The 23,371-nt window shown below is 44.2% G+C and overlaps 1 protein-coding gene across 1 annotated transcript in view; it reads left to right on the forward strand.

Annotated features, from left to right (window-relative positions):
- The first annotated feature begins 16,347 nt into the window (after positions 1-16,347).
- PTCHD4 (patched domain containing 4) overlaps positions 16,348-23,371 on the forward strand; it is a 200,758-nt gene continuing 193,734 nt past the window's right edge. The window contains 2 exon segments of the mRNA XM_077291536.1: positions 16,348-16,504; positions 16,506-17,087. Of these exon segments, the coding sequence (XP_077147651.1) occupies positions 16,472-16,504; positions 16,506-17,087 (615 nt within the window). The 5' untranslated portion in view covers positions 16,348-16,471.

Below are 23,371 nucleotides of genomic sequence, written 5' to 3' on the forward strand. Positions count from 1 at the left end.
TTTATGGAGCAGGTCTCTCCGGATGTAGCAATAGCAATTATGTGTACTTTTTTGTTTATTTTTGTTTTATCACTGCGTTTTGAGTGGCGAAATGACTTTCTGTGATTTGTGTGTGCTATTTTTTGTGTTTTTTTACTTAGTCCTGCTGTGTGAGATGTATAATGTTTGTTTTGATCACTGGTCTCATACACTGCAGTACTCGTGTACTGCAATGCCTGAGACCTGACAGTGACTCACTGACACAGCCTGTGAGACCCAAGCTTATAGCTAGATCTCACAGGCCACCATACCCTGGAGTCATCACATGACCTCAGGGTACCATGATAACCATCGGCACCCGCGATTCTCATTGTGGGGTTCAATAGTTACAAAGGGGATCTTGAAACCCCCTTGCAACCAATTAAATACCGCTATAGCGATTGACAGCGGTATTTCAGGATTTCATCAGCCCCAATCGATTACAAAAGTGGCCGGGGCCCATACCGCAGGGTGTCAGCTAACACTCGCTGGAATTGCGGCCACTGGGCGGTGCTATGCTCTTATTCCTGATCTCCATTATAATGCGTATTGGCGATCGTTGGTGACATGCTGAAAAGCATATTAAAGTCTATATACTGTGCTATTTGATTTGGTTGGGGATATCTCACTTTTTTACCTTTGCATCTGTTCGAATTTAGTTTCATTTTCTACTGGTGCTGTGATTTTTTTTTTTTCATTTTTGTCTTATCCCAGCACTGGACTCACAGCTACACTGCTCAGTACTGCTGTATAATGTCCTCTATGTGATTGATGTTTCTGAACATGTCCTACATAAAGATAGGAGAGAAGGAATCCCTCATGTCTGTTTGTACTATGTATAGGGGACACCATAGAGGCTTGCCTCCCCCCAGAAATTTAAAGATGGAGGCTGTACAAGAGAAAACTTTTTAACATGCAGGCTATAAATAATAGCCAGAAATATTGCTACTCCTCGTGTACACTCATAACAGTTTCTTCTGTACAGTCACTTGTAAACACATTTTTTTTCCCTGAAGAGGATGTATGAGGCTTTGCTTTATGAGGGAGAAATTGCATTATTTTTCAGTGCTATAAATGTGAATTCTTATGTAATTTATATGCAAATTGCCTTTTCAGAAACATAGAAGGCTTGAATTCTATAGCGCCGCCAGTTGGAAGTAGCGATCCTACAAGTAACAATCAACCCTTTGATGAGTCTTGCAACATGACTTAGGATAAAAGCCAAATCAGAATCTCAATTTGCAGACACGTGTTTCAGGATGTTACCCCTCGTCGTCAGTGCAAAGTATAAGAAGTGATTTGGCTAGGTGAGAAGCTCTGGACTGAGGTCTGAGGTATGTAATTTATATAATTTTTAGTGGCATGTGGAAAAATAATATGCATAGGAGCTTTTTATTCTTTTTTCACGTCTATTTTTTATATGTATTTTTTTGTTACAAAATGTGTCTTTCAAGAGATTATAAAAGACTCCTGTTAAAATGCCAGGGTTTTATCATATAAGAAAATCCTTCCCAGAAGAGTCATTTCAGAACTTTCTCCACGTTTAATGTCTCCTATAACCTGTACAAATTAATTGAAGAACAAACTTAAATCATTTTGACAGGGAAAATAAAAATAATACAATTAAAATAATGTGGTTTCATAAGTGTGAACAGCCTCTTATAATTGGGGACACGATTGTGTTCAGAATTAGCCAATCACATTTACCCTTATATTACATAGTTGTCAGTGCACGGCTGCCATCACCTGGATTCTGATTAACCCCATATAATATTTTACTTTTCTAGAAGGATTTTCTTAGTTGCATTTCGCAGCAAGAACTATGGTCTGTAAACAGCTTACAACACTCCTCCGCCAACACTGCCCCCTCCAACCTCCCTCATCTCTGCTGAGGACTTTGCCACACACTTTAAAAATAAGATTGATCAAACAATGCAAGTCTTCATTGTTCAACCACCACAACCCCTTTGTATACCAGACCAATGCCCAAACCGCATAACCTCCCTATCCAACATCACTGAAGGGGGGCTTAATTGTCTCCTCTCCAAATCGCACCTCAGCACCTGTGCACTCGACCCCATCCCATCCCACCTCCTCCCTAACCTCACCACCACACTGATCCCATCCCTAACCCACCTCTTCAACCTATCACTAACTTCTGGCACCTTCCCTTCTGCTTTCAAACATGCCACAATCGCGCCTATCCTTAAAAAGCCAACCCTCGATCCAACAGCTATGTCCAGCTATCGCCCAATATCGCTTCCCAACTTTCCTCCCACCTCTCATCTAACTTGCTCTTTGACAATCTACAATCTGGTTTCCGCCCCCATCACTCAACTGAGACAGCCCTGATCAAAATCACTAACGACCTACTTACAGCCGAAGCTAACAGACAATACTATGTACTCCTCCTTCTAGACCTGTCCTCTGCTTTCGACACAGTTGACCACTGCCTCCTACTACAGATCCTCTCCTCCTTTGGCATCAAAGACCTCACCCTGTCCTGGATCTCCTCATACCTTTCCAACTGCACATTCAGCTTCTCCCACTCCCACACTACCTCCTCATCTCACCCTCTCTCTGTTGGAGTCCCCCAAGGCTCTGTTCTAGGACCCCTACGCTTCTCAATCTATACACTTGGCCTGGGACAACTCATAAAGTCTTATGGATTCCAGTACCACCTTTATGCTGATGACACTCAGATCTACCTTTCTGGTGCAGACGTCACCTCCATGCTGTCCAGAATCCCGGAGTGTCTATCAGCCATTTCCTCCTTCTTCTCCTCTCGCTTCCTCAAACTCAATATGGACAAATCTGAACTCATCATCTTTCCTCCATCTCATAGATCTTCCTTACCTGACCTATCTATCGTAATTAACAACATCACGCTTTCCCCCATACCGGAAGTCAGCTGTCTCGGAGTAACCCTTGACTCTGCCCTGTCCTTCAAACCGCACATCCAAGCTCTTTCCACCTCCTGTCACCTCCAGCTCAAAAATATCTCCAGAACCCATCCTTTTCTCAACCGTCAATCTACTAAAATGCTTGTTCATGCCCTCATCTCCCGCCTTGACTACTGCAACATCCTTTTCTGTGGCCTCCCTCGTAACACCCTTGCACCTCTCCAGTCCATCCTTAACTCTGCTGCCCGACTAATTCATCTCTCTCCTCGCTACTCCTCCGCTTCCCCCCTCTGCAAATCTCTTCACTGGCTCCCATTTCCTCAGCGTATCCAGTTCAAATTACTAATACTGACCTACAAAGCCATCCGTAACCTGTCTCCTTCATATATCTCTGAACTAATCTCCCGATATCTTCCCTCACGTAATCTCCGGTCCTCCCAAGACCTCATTCTCTCCTCCACATTTATTCGCTCCTCACCCAGTCGCCTCCAAGACTTCTCCCGAATATCCCCCATCCTCTGGAATTCTTTGCCCCAACATGTTCGACTACCAACCACATTCGGATTCTTCAGACGGAACCTGAAAACCCACCTCTTCAAGAAAGCCTACAGTCTGCACTGACCCTGCTGCTTCCTCACCATTACCGAAGCTACCACCAACACAGGAGCTCCTGCAACTCTCAACCTATTGTCTCCATCCCCACCATCTGTAGAATGTAAGCCCGCAAGGGCAGGGTCATCTCCCCTCTGTATCAGTCTGTCATTGTTAGTTTGCTTACTGTAAGTGATATCTATAAATTGTATGTAACCCCTTCTCATGTACAGCACCATGGAATCAATGGTCCTATATAAGCAAATAATAATAATAACACAGCAAAGGGATCTCATTGATGAAAGTTATCAGTCAGATGTATATGTTATATAGAACCTGCTAGGACTTTTTAGTCCTCTCTGTTATTATGTTCCCTTATCCTACCCAGACACTCTTCTTCCCCCTCCCTCCCCCCCCCCTTTTTTTCCCTCCCTCGTCCCTTAATATGTATGTTAAAATTCAATAAAAAGTATTGAAAATGAAAGTTATCAGTCAGGATAAGGGTGCAATTTTTTTTTCAAAGCATTAGACCTGCCATGTATCACTGTGAAGATGTCATGCAGAAATGGTTTAAATTTGGCACAGCAGTGACATTTCCTAGAACTGAGAGGCAAGAAGGAAACATTAAAGGAGCTTCAGGAATTTCCAGCAAGTTCTGGTTGTGTACTGCCTATGCTTGGTCAGTGGCATATGTTGGTAAGACCGGAGCCTTTCTTACAAAGAAAAACATCCAAGTCTGGCAATGTTTTGCCTAAATCTACATCAAGTCTGACAAACCATATGGGAAAACGTTTTATAGACTGATGATACTAAGGATTAACTTTCTGGCCATGATTCCTAAAGGTATGTTTGGTGCAAAGTCAACACTGCGCATCACCAGAATATCACCATCCACACAGTGAGGAATGATGGAAGCAGCATTGTGCTTTGGCACTATTCTTTGGCAGATGTAACTGAAGTTTTAGCCAAAGTAGATGGAATTAGAATTATGAACTGTTCCAAATATCAGTCAATTTTGCAACAATAAACCTTCTGACCTCATCTAAAATTATGAAGATGAAGAGGAACTTCACCTTTCGGCACAACAATGACCCTGAGTGACCAAAGAATGGCTTTACAACGAAAAGATAAAAGTTTTGGAATGGCGCAGCCAGAGCCCAGACCTGAATCCAATTGAAAATCTATGGGTCACTTAAAGTGGCCGCTGTACACAAGAGAGGCCCTTGCAATCTGGCACATTTGGAGCTACTGCAAGGAAGAAAGGGCAAAGATCGTCAATTCTAGATGTGCTATGCTGATATACTCTGACAAAAAAGTCAGAATACTGTCATAAATTCAAAGGGAAAGTCTCAAAATATTAATTTAAGGATGTGCATATTTATGCAATCACGTCATTTTAGCAATTTTTCCTTTTCGATCTGAAAAGATTTCAGTTCATGTTGCAATTGAATTGTACAGATTACGGGCGACATTAATGGTGGAAAAAGTTCTCAAATGATTTTCCTTAGCATGATTTTTTCAAGTGACAAAAACCTGGCATTTTAAGAGGGGTGTGAAGACTTTTTATATCCATTATAAGGGGCAAATAGTAGAGACTATGACTTCAGGATCAGACTACATATGTATTGTTTGTTGTCTGTTATCATGGTGAAGAAAAATTAAGTCTGAATAGGAGCTCTATATACAAAAGGTGCAGCGTCGGACTGGAGCACCTTGGGCCCACCAGAGAAAATCATTCTTGGGGCCCACTATGTAGCTACATAGAAATAAATACAAGACCACCAACTTTGTGGTAAAACACGCTAATATCAGGGTATAATATAAGGTAGTGCACGTCTTAATTATGTAGCAGGAGTTTGGGTAGAATCATAGAGGGGTAGCCCCCTCATAGAATATAATGTAGCCTCCCTCATAGAATATAATGTAGCACCCCTCATAAAATAATGTAGCCCCCCTCATAAAATATAATGAAGCCCCCTCTCATAGAATATAATGCAGCACCCCACAAAATATCAAAATATAATGCAACCCCCTCAGGTATAACGCAGTCCCCACTATAGAATATAATGTAGCACCCCCATAGGGTATAGTGCAGCCCACCACAGAATATGATGCAGCCCCCCATAGAGTATACTGTAGCCCCTCATAGGGCATAATGCTGCCCCCTTCATATAGTATGATGTAGCCCCCATAATATAATGTAGTCTCCTGAGAGAATAATGCAGCCCCACCACAGAATATAATGCAGCCCCCCATAGAGTATACTGTAGCCCCCTCATAGGGCATAATGCTGCCCCCTCATAGAGTATGATGTAGCCCCCAGAATATACTGTAGTCCCCTGAGAGAATAATGCAGCTCACCACAGAATATAATGCAGCCCCCCATAGAGTATACTGTAGCCCCCACATATAGTAATATGTAGCCCCCTGATGGCGGGAAACTGTCTGCACCTTCACGCGCTTTCTGCTCTGTATTCTCTCTAGACGCCCCTCATTCTGGGTCATGGGGCCTGTCCGGTTCTCTATTCCTTCTCCTGGGCAACGTGACGCAGCCTCAACAGTTCCGGACCCGTCTCAATACAGGTACCCGCAGACCGGCCTTCCTTCTTACACCTACACAGTAGCCTCACAGGACCAAGCAGGCGCACTGTGCTCTGCCCAAATGTGAGCAGAGCATAAAACAGCACTGCTGCAATTTTGTAGATTAATATTTCATATATATGCAGCGCCCCAGAGTCCTGGTCGTTGCAGTACTGTGGCTCCGCCACTATGGGGAGCCATGGTGCGTCCGATGGCACTGAAGGAGTTCATCTGACCAGGTATCACAGACACCAATACATTTCACAGCCGGGCCTCCGGGGGGAGCTAAGGGTTCTATTCATTAGGCCACTCCCCACCATAGTGGGTAAACTGGGGGTCAGGCAGGAAGTTAGATCAGAAAGCTGACTGGATTGGACGAAGCAACACCTAGTGGCAGAGGGTGTTGTGGAGGAAGAGACAGTAGGGTCTCTGTCAGGGGTGGGATCCTGACAGAGGCTTGGCATTGAAAAGAACGTAACGGGTCCGCGCCAGCTCCGGGAAGCGGCGGGATCCAAGGAAGGACTAGAAGCGAGATAGATTGTGCTGAGTGAGAAACGAGATCAAGCAATAGGAGAATTCCAGTAGGGGTCGTGCTGTAAGACCGAAGCAACACCCTACTGAGGCGCACTACCGGTGGCCGGAACGCCGAGGGAGTATTATAACATTCAGCTTCAAGCAATACTCTAAACAGCGGCAGGACAGTCAGTTTAAGGCGGGCTGTCTAACACATATCACCTATGAAGTCTTGGGAGGCAATTGCGGGAGAGGGGCGTCTCTAGGGTCCCGGAAGAACTCCAGGCCTATCCGACAAACGGGTGCCGTTCTAACTGTAACATCAGGAAGGGACGGAAGATTAGAAGAACATCATTTAATCGAGTTGTGAGGGAACTTAAGAAACAGACACAACGGTTGTGGGGTACTTTCCGTAAGCACAGCAGGGGAGGACTACAACACATAGCGCTAAGAAGGAAGGCACCGATTTCCACCTGTGAAGTGAACTCTGGAGGTGCCATTGGACCGGCCGGACTTGCGCAGCCTGGTGAACCGTATTCTGGACTGAGGACTCAGAGATCTCCAGTAAAGAGGTAAAGAGACTGCAACCTGGTGTCCTCGTTATTTATCGCGACCTGCACTCCACAACTGCACCGTTACAACACCACTTACTGCACCGGACGTCCCCCACTGACAGACAGGGCCACGGACCGGGTCTAGCCACCGTGACAACCCCAGGACTGAGACCCAGAGGCCCGGCTCCGGGGACCCCTCGGCCCTGCGGCAGTGTGGGGGCGCTCCAAATTTGGCGTCACGAACAGGATCTACTTAAGCCTGAAGAATCAGGTCATGTGTGCCTTGGAACTGTGATTTACTGTACTTTATTGCAAAGACTGTGGATTGTCACTTGCCGCCAAAAGTTCGCGCCAAAACCGCCGCCATTACAGCGCTAAGGAGAGCGCAGGAGAAGAAGAAGGGGAAGTGGGCGTGAACAAGCTGAAGAGCGCGAAAGACAATGGTCGCCCAGTCTAAATATCTCGGCCCCTTGAGGACGTGTCCATCAGCAGCCGAGATCCGCCTCCTGATCCTCAATGGTGGGCAGAGACAGAGAAAACGAAACCGCCCACGAAGGAGAGAGCGGGAAAAGGACCAGGAAGAAGAATTCAGCGACATGGAGGACGCCATGGCCAGCCGCCCGGAGCCGGAGCGTGGGGTCGGAGCCGAGGACTCCCCCAGCTACCCGGAGAGGCACCGCAGCCAGACCTCCACAGTTGACGCTGACCTCCTGCAGACCGGAGCGGACGGGCTGATCCATCAACCCCGGCGGATGCAGCTGAGCACTGAGGCCGGGTGGAAGAAGACCATCATCGGGAGCCTCGCCAGACGTCTGTCGGCAGCCTCGTCTGGTCCGGAGCAAGAAAGAAGTTCCAGCGCTCCGAAGCCAGAAAGCAAGGCCCTGCCGGAAAGTGAGGTACTGCAAGCAGAGATGACAGCGTCGCAGCACAAGGCCCTGCAACCAGCGCTACAGGCCGCAGTGGAGACGGAGCAGACCGGCACCGGAGGGACCGCATCTGAAGCAGGTATGAAGGACGACCCTGCCCTGATGACCGGCACCACTCCAGCGACTGCTAGTGCCACAGCTGCTGACTCCGTTCCAGTGACTGATCTTGCAGCAGCCGCTACCTCTGCTGCAGCAAATGCCCCTACTCAAGCTGCGCAGACCTCCATCGCTGCGCATGATTTAACTGTACATGAGAGATGGATTAACGGCGTGTGTCCAGCACTAGGTGCAACCCTGGACTTCACCCTTCCCGGGCCAAGAGGGGTTAAGTGCCAGGTGCAGCCCTGGAAGCCGTTCAACTAAGCCTCGGAAACCTGAACTGTAAATAGTTAACTGTTTATTTCCTTGCTATTTTGCTGCTAAAACCCGTCCTGGGTTAACTCTTAAAGGGATCCCTTTGTTTACCCGGGATCCCTATTGCTTTTTATTTTTGCTTTCACTTTCGTTTTTGCTTTTTGTTCCACAATGTTATAAGAACTGCAGTAATCATGGACCGTGCATGATACAAACTCTTCTTTGTAAATAGTTTACACCTTCTTAAGGGTGTTTCCTACTGGTTTTACTTAAAGACTCTTTGTGAAGATACCATACCGGAGCTTTTGCTGAGAAAGCACTGGTAGCTAGAGAACAAATGCTACCTCCTAAAGACTTGGTCCCCTCTTAAAGGGGATGTTCACGTGTTGCACTTAAAGAAATGGTATTGCTTTAAGACTGATAGATAGCAATGATGTTTGATAAGAGAAAATGATGATACTTACATGTAAAAGTTATATGTATCCAACTGGTTAACTGTAAAGAAATGCTGATAATGTTCCTTAGAAGAAAGATTGAGAGACAGAAGGAAGGTGCAGTAGGCCCCTAGGGGTAGACAGAATGTCCTGCATAGTCGGAAGTAAGAAAGTAGTAATGAAGGTTGATGATATAAGGAAATAGTTGATAATGTTGATAAGAAAATGGGGATAGAAGGTAAACCCTGAGTCCTCCATAGTAAGTCAGTTGTTGTAAAGAAAGAGTTAATAATGTGTTACAGAAGACAGAAAGTGAACCCGTAGGGGTTAGGTAGTGAGTCCTCCTAGGAGCTATACGTAGATGGCTCAGTGCTTCTAAAATGGAAAGTAATGTTATGATCTGTACTGTGTATAGAAGTTGAAAAGGCAGTAGGCCCTGGCTGAACGGGGCGGTCCTGTAACAGAAAGGAGAGGCAGTAGGTCTGGTGCCGATAGGACAGGCGGTCCTGCAGATTTAAAGAAGGAGAATGAAAAAGTTAAAATTACCTTATAATGTGATTATAGGAAGGTCTTTAGTGGATACAGAGTGTATGTCCTTAAAGGCAACGTTAAAGTACTGTTAAACAATTTTTGCACTTAGTAGAATACCCGGTTGGGTAAGAAGAGTTATTTATAGCATGTTGCTATGATATTGTTTTGTAACGTTCAAGTGTCCTCACCTCCCATAAAGGGAAGCTCTGTTCAAGTATACATATTTTTATTTGCACTCAACAAAAATTGTATGTCTTTTTGCTAAACTTGTATTGTTGTTTTCTTCCCAGTCCCGGAGTACTGTGTTTAACCAGGGGGGAGTGCAGCGCCCCAGAGTCCTGGTCGTTGCAGTACTGTGGCTCCGCCACTATGGGGAGCCATGGTGCGTCCGATGGCACTGAAGGAGTTCATCTGACCAGGTATCACAGACACCAATACATTTCACAGCCGGGCCTCCGGGGGGAGCTAAGGGTTCTATTCATTAGGCCACTCCCCACCATAGTGGGTAAACTGGGGGTCAGGCAGGAAGTTAGATCAGAAAGCTGACTGGATTGGACGAAGCAACACCTAGTGGCAGAGGGTGTTGTGGAGGAAGAGACAGTAGGGTCTCTGTCAGGGGTGGGATCCTGACAGAGGCTTGGCATTGAAAAGAACGTAACGGGTCCGCGCCAGCTCCGGGAAGCGGCGGGATCCAAGGAAGGACTAGAAGCGAGATAGATTGTGCTGAGTGAGAAACGAGATCAAGCAATAGGAGAATTCCAGTAGGGGTCGTGCTGTAAGACCGAAGCAACACCCTACTGAGGCGCACTACCGGTGGCCGGAACGCCGAGGGAGTATTATAACATTCAGCTTCAAGCAATACTCTAAACAGCGGCAGGACAGTCAGTTTAAGGCGGGCTGTCTAACACATATCACCTATGAAGTCTTGGGAGGCAATTGCGGGAGAGGGGCGTCTCTAGGGTCCCGGAAGAACTCCAGGCCTATCCGACAAACGGGTGCCGTTCTCACTGTAACATCAGGAAGGGACGGAAGATTAGAAGAACATCATTTAATCGAGTTGTGAGGGAACTTAAGAAACAGACACAACGGTTGTGGGGTACTTTCCGTAAGCACAGCAGGGGAGGACTACAACACATAGCGCTAAGAAGGAAGGCACCGATTTCCACCTGTGAAGTGAACTCTGGAGGTGCCATTGGACCGGCCGGACTTGCGCAGCCTGGTGAACCGTATTCTGGACTGAGGACTCAGAGATCTCCAGTAAAGAGGTAAAGAGACTGCAACCTGGTGTCCTCGTTATTTATCGCGACCTGCACTCCACAACTGCACCGTTACAACACCACTTACTGCACCGGACGTCCCCCACTGACAGACAGGGCCACGGACCGGGTCTAGCCACCGTGACAACCCCAGGACTGAGACCCAGAGGCCCGGCTCCGGGTACCCCTCGGCCCTGCGGCGGTGTGGGGGCGCTCCATATACAACCCCTGGCAAAAATTATGGACTCACTGGCCTTGGAGGATATTCATTCAGTTGTTTAACCCCTTAATCCCATATGACGTACTATCCCATTGAGGTGACCTGGGACTTAATTCCCAGTGACGGGATAGTACGTCATATGCGATCGACCGCGCTCATGGGGGGAGCGCGGCCGATCGCAGCCGGGTGTCAGCTGACTATCGCAGCTGACATCGGCACTATGTGCCAGGAGCGGTCACGGAACCCCCTCCGGCACATTAACCCCCGGCACACTGCGATCAAATGTGATCGCAGTGTTCCGGCGGCATAGGGAAGCATCGCGCAGGGAGGGGGCTCCCTGCGTGCTTCCCTGAGACCCTCGGAGCAATGCGATGTGATCGTGTTGCTCCGAGGGTCTCCTACCTTCTTCTCCCTGCAGGCCCTGGATCCAAAATGGCCGCGGGGCTGCATCTGGGTCCTGCAGGGAGGTGGCTTACCAGCGCCTGCTCAGAGCAAGCGCTGGTAAGCCTGCAGCCCTGCATGTCACACAGTGCAGTGCAGTGTCAGATCAGCGATCTGACCATATAACATGATGTCCCACCCCCGGGCAATGTTTTAGAGTAAAAAAATAAAATATTCATATGTGTTAAAAAAATTTAAAAAAAACGAAATAAAGAAAAAAATATATATATTGTTCCCATAAATACATTTCTTTATCTAAATAATAAAAAAACAATAAAAGTACACATATTTAGTATCGCCGTGTCCGTAACGACCCTACCTATAAAATTGTCCTGCTAGTTAACCCCTTCAGTGAACGCGGTAAAAAAAAAGAAGAGGCAAAAAACAACGCTTTATTATCATACCGCCGAACAAAAAGTGGAATAACATGTGATCAAAAAGATGGATATAAATAACCATGGTACCGCTGAAAACGTCATCTTGTCCCGCAAAAAACGAGCCGCCATACAGCATCATCAGCGAAAAAATAAAAAGTTATACTCCTCAGAATAAAGCGATGGAAAAATAATTATTTTTTCTATAAAATAGTTTTTATCGTATAAAAGCGCCAAAACATAAAAAAATGATATAAATGAGGTATCGCTGTAATCGTACTGACCCGAACAATAAAACTGCTTTATCAATTTTACCAAACGTGGAATGGTATAAACGCCCCCCCAAAAAGAAATTAATGAATAGCTGGTTTTTCGTCATTCTGCCTCACAAAAATAGGAATAAAAAGCGATCAAAAAATGTCACATGCCCGAAAATGTTACCAATAAAAACGTCAACTCGTCCCGCAAAAAACAAGATCTCACATGACTCTGTGGACCAAAATATGGAAAAATTATAGCTCTCAAAATGTGGACACGCAAAAACTATTTTTTGCAATAAAAAGCGTCTTTTAGACTGTGAAGGCTGTCAATCATAAAAATCCGCTAAAAAAATGCTATAAAAGTAAATCAAACCCCCCTTCATCACCCCTTAGTTGGGGAAAAATAATAAAATTTAAAAAAATGTATTTATTTCCATTTTCCCATTAGGGTAAGGGCTAGGGTTAGGGTTAGGGCTAGGGTTAGGGTTAAGGATAGGGTTAGGGTTAAGGCTAGGGTTAGGGCTAGGGTTAGGGCTAGGGTTAGGGCTAGGGTTAGGGCTAGGGTTTGGGTTAGGGCTAGGGTTGGGGCTAGGGTTAGGGTTTCAGTTAGAATTGGGGGTTTCCACTGTTTAGGCACATCAGGGGCTCTCCAAATGCGACATGGCGTCTGATCTCAATTCCAGCCAATTCTGCGTTGAAAAAGTAAAACAGTGCTCCTTCCTTTCCGAGCTCTCCCGTGCGCCCAAACAGGGGTTTACTCCAACATATGGGGTATCAGCGTACTCAGGACAAATTGAACAACAACTTTTGGGGTCCAATTTCTCTTGTTACCCTTGGGAAAATAAAAATTTGGGGGGCTAAATAAACATTTTTGTGGGAACAAAATGATTTTTTATTTTCACGGCTCTGCATTATAAACTGTAGTGAAACACTTGGGGTTCAAGTTCTCACAAGACATCTAGATAAGTTCCTTGGGGGGTCTAGTTTCCAATATGGGGGTCACTTGTGGGGGTTTCTACTGTTTACCTACATTAGGGGCTCTGCAAACGCAATGTGATGCCTGCAGACCATTCCATCTAAGTCTGCATTCCAAATGGCGCTCCTTCCCTTCCGAGCTCTGCCATGCGCCCAAACGGTGGTTCCCCCCATATATGGGGTATCAGCGTACTCAAGACAAATTTGACAACACTTTTTGGGGTCCAATTTCTCCTGTTACCCTTGGGAAAATACAAAACTGGGGGCTAAAACATAATTTTTGTGGGAAAAAAATTATTTTTATTTTCACAGCTCTGCGTTATAAACTGTTGTGAAACACTTGGGGGTTCAAAGCTCTCACAACACATCTAGATAAGTTCCTTAGGGGGTCTGTTTTCCAAAATGGTGTCACTTTTGGGGGTTTCAATGATTAGACACATCAGTGGCTCTCCAAACGCAACATGGCGTCCCATCTCAATTCCTGTCAATTTTGCATCGAAAAGTCAAACGGCGCTCCTTCCCTTCCGAGCTCTGCCATGCGCCCAAACAGTGGTTTACCCCCAAATATGGGGTATCAGCATACTGAGGACAAATTGCACAACAACTTTTGGGGTCCAATTTCTTCTCTTACCCTTGGGAAAATAAAAAATTGGGGGCGAAAAGATCATTTTTGTGAAAAAATATGATTTTTTATTTTTACGGCTCTGCATTATAAACTTCTGTGAAGCACTTGGTGGGTCAAAGTGCTCGCCACACATCTAGATAAGTTCCTTAGGGGGTCTACTTTCCAAAGTGGTGTCACTTGTGGGGGGTTTCAATGTTTGGGCACATCAGGGGCTCTCCAAACGCAACATGGCACCCAATTCCTGTCAATTTTGCATTGAAAAGTCAAATAGCGCTCCTTCAATTCCGAGCTTTGCCATGCACACAAACAGTGGTTTACCCCTACATTTGTGGTATCGGCGTACTCAGAACAAATTGTACAACAACTTTTGGGGTACATTTTCTCCTGTTACCTTTGGTAAAATAAATCAAATTGGAGCTGAAGTAAATTTTGTGTGAAAAAAAGTTAAATGTTCATTTTTATTTAAACATTCCAAAAATTCCTGTGAAACACCTGAAGGGTTAATAAACTTCTTGAATGTGGTTTTGAGCACCTTGAGGGGTGCAGTTTTTAGAATGGAGTCACACTTGGTTATTTTCTATCATATAGACCCCTCAAAATGACTTCAAATGAGATGTGGTCCCTAAAAAAAATGGTGTTGTAAAAATGAGAAATTGCTGGTCAACTTTTAACCCTTATAACTCCCTAACAAAAAAAAATGTGGTTCCAAAATTGTGCTGATGTAAAGCAGACATGTGGGAAATGTTACTTATTAAGTATTTTGTGTGACATATCTCTGTGATTTAAGGGCATAAAAATTTAAAGTTGGAAAATTGTGAAATTTTCCAAATTTTCGCCAAATTTTCATTTTTTTCACAAATAAATGCAAGTCTTATTGAAGAAATTTTACTACTGTCATGAAGTACAATATGTCACGAGAAAACATTGTCAGAATAATCAGGATCCGTTGAAGCGTTCCAGAGTTATAACCTCATAAAGGGACAGTGGTCAGAATTGTAAAAATTGGCCCGGTCATTAACGTGCAAACCACCCTTGGGGCTTAAGGGGTTAATTTTGTTGAAAAAAAGCAGATCACAGACATGGCACAAAACTAAAGTCATTTCAAATGGCAACTTTCTGTCTTTAAGAAACACTAAAAGAAATCAAGAACAAAAAATGTGGTAGTCAGTAATGGTTACTTTTTTTTAATCAAGCATAGGGGTAAACTTATGGAATCACTCAATTCTGAGGAAAAAATTATGGAATCACCCTGTAAATTTTCATACCCAAAAATAACACCTGCATCAAATTAGATCTGCTCGTTAGTCTGCATCTAAAAAGGAGTGATCACACCTTGGAGAGCTATTGCACCAAGTGGACTGACATGAATCATGGCTCCAACATGAGAGATGTCAATTGAAACAAAGGAGAGGATTATCAAACTCTTAAAAGAGGGTAAATCATCACGCAATGTTGCAAAAGATGTTGGTTGTTCACAGTCAGTCTAAAATCTGGACCCAATACAAACAACATGGGAAGGTTGTTAAAGGCAAACATACTGGTTGCCCAAGGAAGACATCAAAGCATCAAGACCAGAAACTTAAAGCAATATGTCTCCAAAACAGGAAATGCACAACAAAACAAATAAAGAAATCTGGAGGAAACTGGAGTCAACGTTTGTGACCGAACTATAAGAAACAGCCTAAAGGAAATGGGATTTAGGTACCGATGATTGGAGATGGAGAACATCCTATTTCAGTCCTTTGTAGCCATACACACCGGGGACGTATCTCATGGCCATAACATTTCTGAATCTTTTCTTATATGTGAACCCTTAGAAACATTATTTTTTATTTATTTATTTTACTCATTTATATGGTGCCATTTATTCCACAACGCTTCCCAGATAATATCTGCAAAATTGTTATATCCGCCTTAGATAAGGGTTTAGCCAGCTGTCAAATTGCAAAAAAAAAGTGTTTAAAAAAAAAATAAAATCTAGAGAGCCCCTTTAAGACTTTGTATCTATTGAATAGCAGCTTGTACTAGCAAAGGAGAACATAACCCCTAGTCTCCGGCATATTGCTCTGCAGCTTCCCACGTGGAGTGGAGGAAGAGGAAAGGAGAAGGAGGAGGTGAGGAGCGTTGTAGACAGCGGAGGAGATACAGAGAGCTCTATATACTATTGACGGTATATAGAGCGCAGCTGTCAATCAATGGCAGAGATGTGCTGGCCATTGTATCCCTATAGTATCAGTATAGATGTGTGCACAATGATACAGAAGTGTCACTGCATAATGATAGCAGGGATACAGTACAGGCACAGAAGGAAGGCAGCCAGCCAGGAGAGATGTCTGCAGAAGCCTCACAATGAAGAATGCTGCAACATCCTCCATGCTACAGAAGGAATCCCCATCTAGACAGAGGATCTCCAGCAGCAGCTCAGGATCCCCCATCCTCCTCATCCTCCTCCTCCCCATTTCATTGCTACCACACTGCAGTAAAATGGATTTAATCTCTCATCCTCCCCCCAAAAGCGCTTCACTCCAGCCAGTTCATGTGTTTGCAGTGTCATAATTCCTCATCTTCTGCTCCAGATGACTTGTACACCTTGAGTGAATGAATGGATGGATGGATGGAGCCTCCATTTATCTGTTCTTTTGCCATGACTTGAGGAGGACCCTACAAGCCCATCATTGTATTCCTTCCTCCCAACATCAAACAGGGAAGCTTTGTTACTGCAAAGAGCAAATAATCCCCAGTACAAGGCTGATCAGAGAGAGAGAAGGAGAGGAGTGAAGGAGAGAGGGGGGAAGAGGGGCAGTCTTGGTGGAGCCCCCCCAGATCAATATTTGGCAGGCTTGCTGCAACTTGCTGCAGTCTGGAGCAGAGTAGAAGAGTGCATAGCGAGTGACCAAGGAGGGCAAAGCCCCACACATGTCACATGTGCTTCCTAAGGCCACCTGGAGCATCATCAGTGGTGGTGAGCAGGATCTGCTGGAGGATGCTGCGGCAGGTGATCCACAGAGGGCTGAAGTCGTTCTTCTACAAGCTGGGCTTATTTGTCAGCAGGCACCCGGTGTTTTTCCTCACTCTCCCTGCTGTCCTCACCATCATCTTTGGCTTCATCTTCCTCAGTCGCTATAAAACAGACAGTGACCTGGAAGCCCTGGTAGCCCCAAGCCACAGCCTGGCCAAGATAGAGAGGAGCTTGGCCAGCAGCCTCTTCCCCCTAGAACAGTCCAAGAAGCAGCTGTACTCAGACCTGCACACCCCAGGGAGATATGGAAGGGTGATCCTGCTTTCCAAGCCTGGGGGGAACATCCTGCTGCAGGCTGAGCACATCCTCCACATCCACAGGGCTGTGCTGGACATGAAGGTGAACCACAGGGGCTACAACTACAGCTTCTCCCATCTGTGTGTGCTGGGCAACGAGGACAAGAGATGCCTGCTGGATGATATCATAGCCGTGCTGGAGGAGATCCGGGCAGCCACACTGGCCAACATCACGGCCAGCAAGGTGGCAGTCACCTACCCCAACACCAAGCTGAAGGTAGGTGTCACCGTGCTGCTGCTGCCCATCACCCTGCTGCTGCCCACCGCCCTGCTGCTGCCCACCGCCCCGCTGCTGCCCACCGCCCCGCTGCTGCCCACCGCCCTGCTGCTGCCTGCTGGGGGGCGACTGACTCCTGGACAGGTGCAGATAGATTCATGTGTGTGTGTACAGTACATATTTATTTGTATTATACAACACTCACACACTATGTTGTCTATGTACTATATATATTAGATGGGCAGATGAGCAGACACTGTTTATAGTAAATATTATTGAAGAAAGAAGAAGCTGTAGAGATACAACATATAAAAAAGTAACAATGCAACAAATATTATAAGAAATATATAAAATATGAGATAGATAATAGATAGATGTGACCAGAGCCAGTGAGATATATGCAATGTCATATATATATATATATATATATATATATATATATATATATATATATAAATCTGTATATTCTAATACACATTACTGTGATTTATTTATTCATTTACTGCGAACATTTAAAGTACTTGGTTTCTTTGTTGTCGCCACTCTATTTGATTTGATAACTATTCTGGAAAGATTTAGTAAGAATGGTAAAGTTGAAGCATAATCCTGTGTTACTATCTATTATCTATCTATCTATCTATCTATCTATCTATCTATCTATCTATCTATCTATCTATCTATCATCTATTATCTATCTATCTATCTATTATCTATCTATCCACTCTCTATTTATCTATCATTATCTATCTATCATCTATCTATTATCTATCTATCTATCTATTTATCTATCTATTATCTATCTATATCTATCTATCTATCTATTATCTATCTATTATCTGTCTGTCTATCTATATCTATCTCTCCATCCGTCCCCCTTCCTCTGCCATGTATCGGGCTAGCTGTGATACGTGGAGGGGGTGTAGATAATTGGGGTAGTTTCCGTAGGCTCCAGCACTGCATTGCTCAGGACACAATGGCTGTGCTTCCATTGTTGATGCCCAATCATCGTCCTGTCGGTTACATTGCTGTCCTGTAACTGTTGCTCATTGCCCGGCGCTGGGCATTGTGTGCTGGAGAATTGGCAGCAGGTTGTGCATTGAGGAGTTATCTCTGGAGGGTTGTGACAGCATTGCCGCAGCATCTCGGATGTGGCCATTGTTACCCTGTGTGTTCAGTAGAAGTGTAGGAATGAATTTGGCATTTTTAACTCTTGTACGTTGCGATATCATAAAATGTGATGTCCCAGGTAATTTGTGAGTTGCGCAAGAAAACAAACTCCGTTCTGCTGTATCCTGGCAATTTGCTTCGAGCACAACACAAGATCAAGGATTCGTTTTCTCAAGTGCATGACTGAGCTGCTGTAATATATGGATTTGCATTGAGTGCATTCAGTGTATAGATTGCAGTGATGTATCGTCAGTGACACCTTGCATGTCGCTCTTATTGTCAGCACGCACTTTAGTAAATGGTGCATTGACAGATCTGACAAGTACAATCTACGACAGGACTCCCTGGATGAAACCGTTATTGATGAGTTTCTCCTTCCAGAATTTATGTATTTGCATCGAATATTGGGATTAACCATTTGATTATTATTGTTAACTTATATAAAAAATATCCCATTCTGTATATATAGAGGAAATGTCTCCATTGGACAATCAATGGTCATAATCCCTAGAGTGCCGGCCTTTCCAGTTGGAAAGTCACATGTTGCAGATCATTAACCAGTAGGGTATATGGAGATCTGGTGCAGGGTATAACTGGCGTAAGGTCATTGAAAATATGGCATTGAGCTGAACGCCAAATTAATGAAACCCTAGAACTACTTTTTGTCCCAATTAAGCATCACTTTGGCTAAATGTGTCCAGTAAGGGTGGCGAGGCTTCATGGTCAAGACCTGTGACCATAGTCAAGACCTGTGACCATAGTCAAGACCATCGTCGCATTTTAGTACAGCTTCTCTAAACAGGGAGAAGTAGAAAGAGTGAGGACCCACTTGAGTAGGGTAGTAAGGACCCACTGGGATGCTTTTGTGATACTTTGTGAACATTGTTTGCCACTTCTAAGCTATGGTAGTGAAGTTGGCATCCCAGCTGGTCTAGGGAAGTTGAGTCGTAATGTCAGCAGTCCTTGTGGTCTATATCATTGCTGGGTTAATGTCAGAAACTTTGATGGTCTACAACACTGGTGGGATAAAGTCAGCAACCTTGGTGGTCGAGGCAGTGGAGGGTAAGATCAGCATTCTTAGTGGTCAAGAAGAGTAGAGGGATAATGTCATCCGCACTGGTGGTCACGAGCAGTGGACAAATCATGTCAGCAGTCTTAGTGGTGTAGGGCAGTGGAAGGGTAATGTCAGCAGCCTTGGTGGTCTAGGATAGTGGAGGGTAATGTGATCAACCCTGATGATCTTTGGTAGTGAAGGGGTAATCTCAACAGTCATTGTGGTCTAGGACATTGGTGAGACCAATCATAAACGGCACTCCAGAGGGGATAGAGGAGGTTCCTTTGTAGGGATCCAATCCATACCAGTAGTAGTAATGAAACTCGGCACTCAAAAGGATATGCAAAACAAGGTGAATTTATTTACAGTCCGTGGCTCAACAGCTAGTGGATAATGTTTCGATCCACATGGACTTTCATCAGATAAATGCTGTGTTGTTAAATTGGGAGATGAGTAGTCAATACTCATAGGGGATGACACTTTAAACAAACTGAAGGTGGTAAGAGGTATGTCTGCGCTGGGGTATGGTGGCTGAAAGCCTCAGTCAGGACGCCTTGGTGGTCTAGGGCAGTGGAGGGTAATATCAGCAGGCTTACTGGTTTAGAAAAGTAGAGGTGTAATGTCATCAGCCCTCGTGGTCACGACTCACAAGCAATGGACGAATAATGTCAGCAGCCTTGGTGGTGTAGGATAGTGGAGACTAATGTGATCAGCCCTGGTGGTCACAAGCAGTGGACGAATAATGTCAGCAGTCTTGGTGGTCTAGAATGGTGGAAACTGATGTGATCAGCCCTGGTGGTCTTTAACAGTAGAGGGGTAATGTCAACAGTTTTTGTCATCTAGGACATTGGTGAGATAAAGTCAGAAGTCTTGGTGGTCTAGGGCAGATGTACTATGGTTTTCTCATCTCACTATTATCCAATGTTGATCCTGTAACAAAAATTCTGGCCATAACCACCTCACTGCTCTTTTTCCACATAGATACTGACATTTACCCCTTCGTTACCAATGGACTACCAAGACAGTGACACCAGAGATGTTGGCACTAACCACTTGGACCACTCATGATGTTAGCATGAACCTCTCCATTCCCCCTAGACCATCAAGAACATTAACTTTTACACACATACATTGTTGGTAAGGCTGAAAACAGGCACATGTCCATTCTTTACCTTTGACAACCAAGGAGGTTGACATTAACCCCTTCAACTACCAAGACAACCAGGGATAGCGACATTAAAATGCGGTGTGAAGAGTAGTAAAAAAAAACCCTGGTCACATTCTGTCCGGGCTCCACACAGAGCGGGAGCCATAGATATGTCTATCAATGAGACTGTGCCTAATTCTGCAGTTCTGTATCTTCTGTGGATGAAGTACGAGGGGAACTTAGTAGATGTCCTCCACACGTTCCACAATCTGCAACTGCAAAATAGGTTTTTGTAGTTTTCGATGTGGAATTATGCGGATTTCTCATTGCAAATTCTGAGGGAAAAATCTGTAGCAGAAATTGATATCCTGCAGATCAAAAATCCACACCACATTTACGTTGCTGATTTTTTACGGGCGAGATTTTTTAACACCCTAAATACCGTTACTGTGATGGGTTGTAATGTAATAACACACTAGAGATTTATAGCAAAAACTTCTACAATTAAGGGTTTTTCCTTTCTCTTCTCCCAAGAACCATAACTTTTTTTATCTTCCATTCGAAATAGTAACTCGACGGCTTGATTTGTGCGGGTCGAGTTACGGGGCTACCTGATGTTTTTTTTTACCATTTTCATAGCTTTTAATTTTTTTTTTTTAGGTGGTGGCATATAAACCTGAATTACGGATTTTTTTTTTTCTTTTTTTTTCTTTACCTCATTTACGGTATTAATTTTATATTTTGATAAATTGTATTTTTATGCTGATTTTCACAGTTTATTTCATTTTTGTAGGGTGGAAAAGGAGAGGAGGCGATTGAAATATTTATTTTGTTTTAAATTTTTCAAACTATTTTTTTATGTTTTGGGGCTCCTTTTGATCACTATTTAGTTTTACTTCAATATGGTGGATTTTAATAAATAAGGGTATAGATTGGATTATCGTTCAAAGGGCCAGATGACCTCATAGGTGGTTTCGGGGGACGGATGGGTCACTTACGATAAGGGGATATGTAATCTGAGAATAGAATGATGTAGGGGCAGGCACAATGATTCCAGGAATATATCACTTCGTTTACTGGGTTCAGCAGTTGTGATGTAATCCCTGTTTTTTCTGCTGCAGCTCAATCAGAGCTCGGAATACTAAGCTGCGTATAACCCCGCCCACACCCCTGATTGGCTGCTTCTTGTTACACTGTATCACTGCTGGGGGGTGTGGTTGGACCAGTAGGCACCAGACAACTAGTCCTGTAGTGATAATTTCCTGCTGCTAAAACACAGATTTTATTGAAACAAGAAGACAGCCCAGTAAGTGACACATCTTCGGAATCAGGGCCTCTAGCCTTATATAATGCTGCTTTCACAATTAATACAAAAATCCTGCTGATAGATTCCCTTTAAGCTCAGTTTCAATGATCTGAAAGGTTTTTTTTAGCAGGAAACACTTTTTTGTTTTTTGAAAAGCAGTCTGCCACAGTTTTCATAGTGACAGTGTCTATATACAGTAAGGGAGAATAGTTGTAACATAGCTGTTTGAATGCAGGATCCTCTTGTTAGACTTCATTGTGCCATGATCAGAAGAGTCCAGTGGGCGGTCTCTTTATATGCAGATTTATTTAAAGGGAGTCTAGAAGCATATCTGACCCCTGTTCTTCTGACATAGAGAGAGGTCAGGGACAGTTGTTATGTACGTTGCATGACCGAGGAATCAAAAGTTTAGTCTCCTTTGTGCCACAAACGCAAGAGTCCAGTGGGCGGTCTCTTCATGTGCAGCGTCTCCTCAAGTCTCAGCTGCCTCCTCGATGGATGTCATGGATGTCACTCAGAACAGAGGGGAGGATTTGGGGAGCATTCACTTTAGGGGGTCCAGACACTACACATGAAGAGACCGCCCACTGGACACTTGCATAGGTGACACAAAGAAAATTAAACTTCGATCCCTTGGTCACACAACCTGCATAACTGCATTATTCAACCACTGTCCCTGATCTATATGCATAGTGCTGTCAGCAGTTTAAAGAGGCAGATATGATATTAGACTTCCTTTAAATAAATCTGCATTTAAAGAGACCTCCCACTGGACTCTTTTAGGTCTATCATTTTGTAATGATAACCTTCTTAAAGGGGTATTCCCATATTATCTTTTATGAGATTCCCACAGGGGTGCTTGGCTCTTTCTATAACTCCCAAACACTTTCACAGAGAGAGCCATGTACAAACTATTCCATCTCAATGCTGAAAGTTACCACCGTGAACAAGCATTCTCCAGAGAGGTGAGATTTGACACAGGGTAATATTGTATTTTGTAGATTGGAATCCTCTTTAAAGGGAGTGTGTCAGTAGGATCAACCCTCCTAAGCTGTCTATACGGGCACACAGCTCATATAAAGTTCAATAAAATGATGCCTTGATATCTGCAATCCAATGTCTTATTCCAGAGAAATATTTCTTAACATATAAATGAGCTGTTCAGAACTATGGGCCAGATACAGATCTTCATCAGAATCTGAGCTTATATTAAATGAAAGGTGGCGTTACCAGTGCTAGACAATGTACATCAGGAGAGCAGACTGTCAGTCATCACATGTCTCACACCGGTAACCCCACCTTTCATTTATAATAAGCTCTGGAGTCACATTCTTCGGGAGATCTATGTCCGGCCCATAGATCTTAACAGCTCATTTACATATTAAGAAAAAAGTAGATTTCTCTGGAATAATACATCAGATCGTAGATATCAAGGTATCATTTCATTCAGCTTCCTTTGACCTACGTGCCCATGTAGATGGCTTAGGAGGGAAGATCCTACTGACAGATTCCCTTTAAATCTATACAGTATTTATAGAATTCAGGGCTCCTTCTTTCTGATTGAAAACCCACAGAAACATTGAGTCAAACATGAACATTCTGTTTTCCTG

Source organism: Ranitomeya variabilis, chromosome 2 (assembly GCF_051348905.1).
Source record: "Ranitomeya variabilis isolate aRanVar5 chromosome 2, aRanVar5.hap1, whole genome shotgun sequence".
NCBI lineage: Eukaryota > Metazoa > Chordata > Amphibia > Anura > Dendrobatidae > Ranitomeya > Ranitomeya variabilis.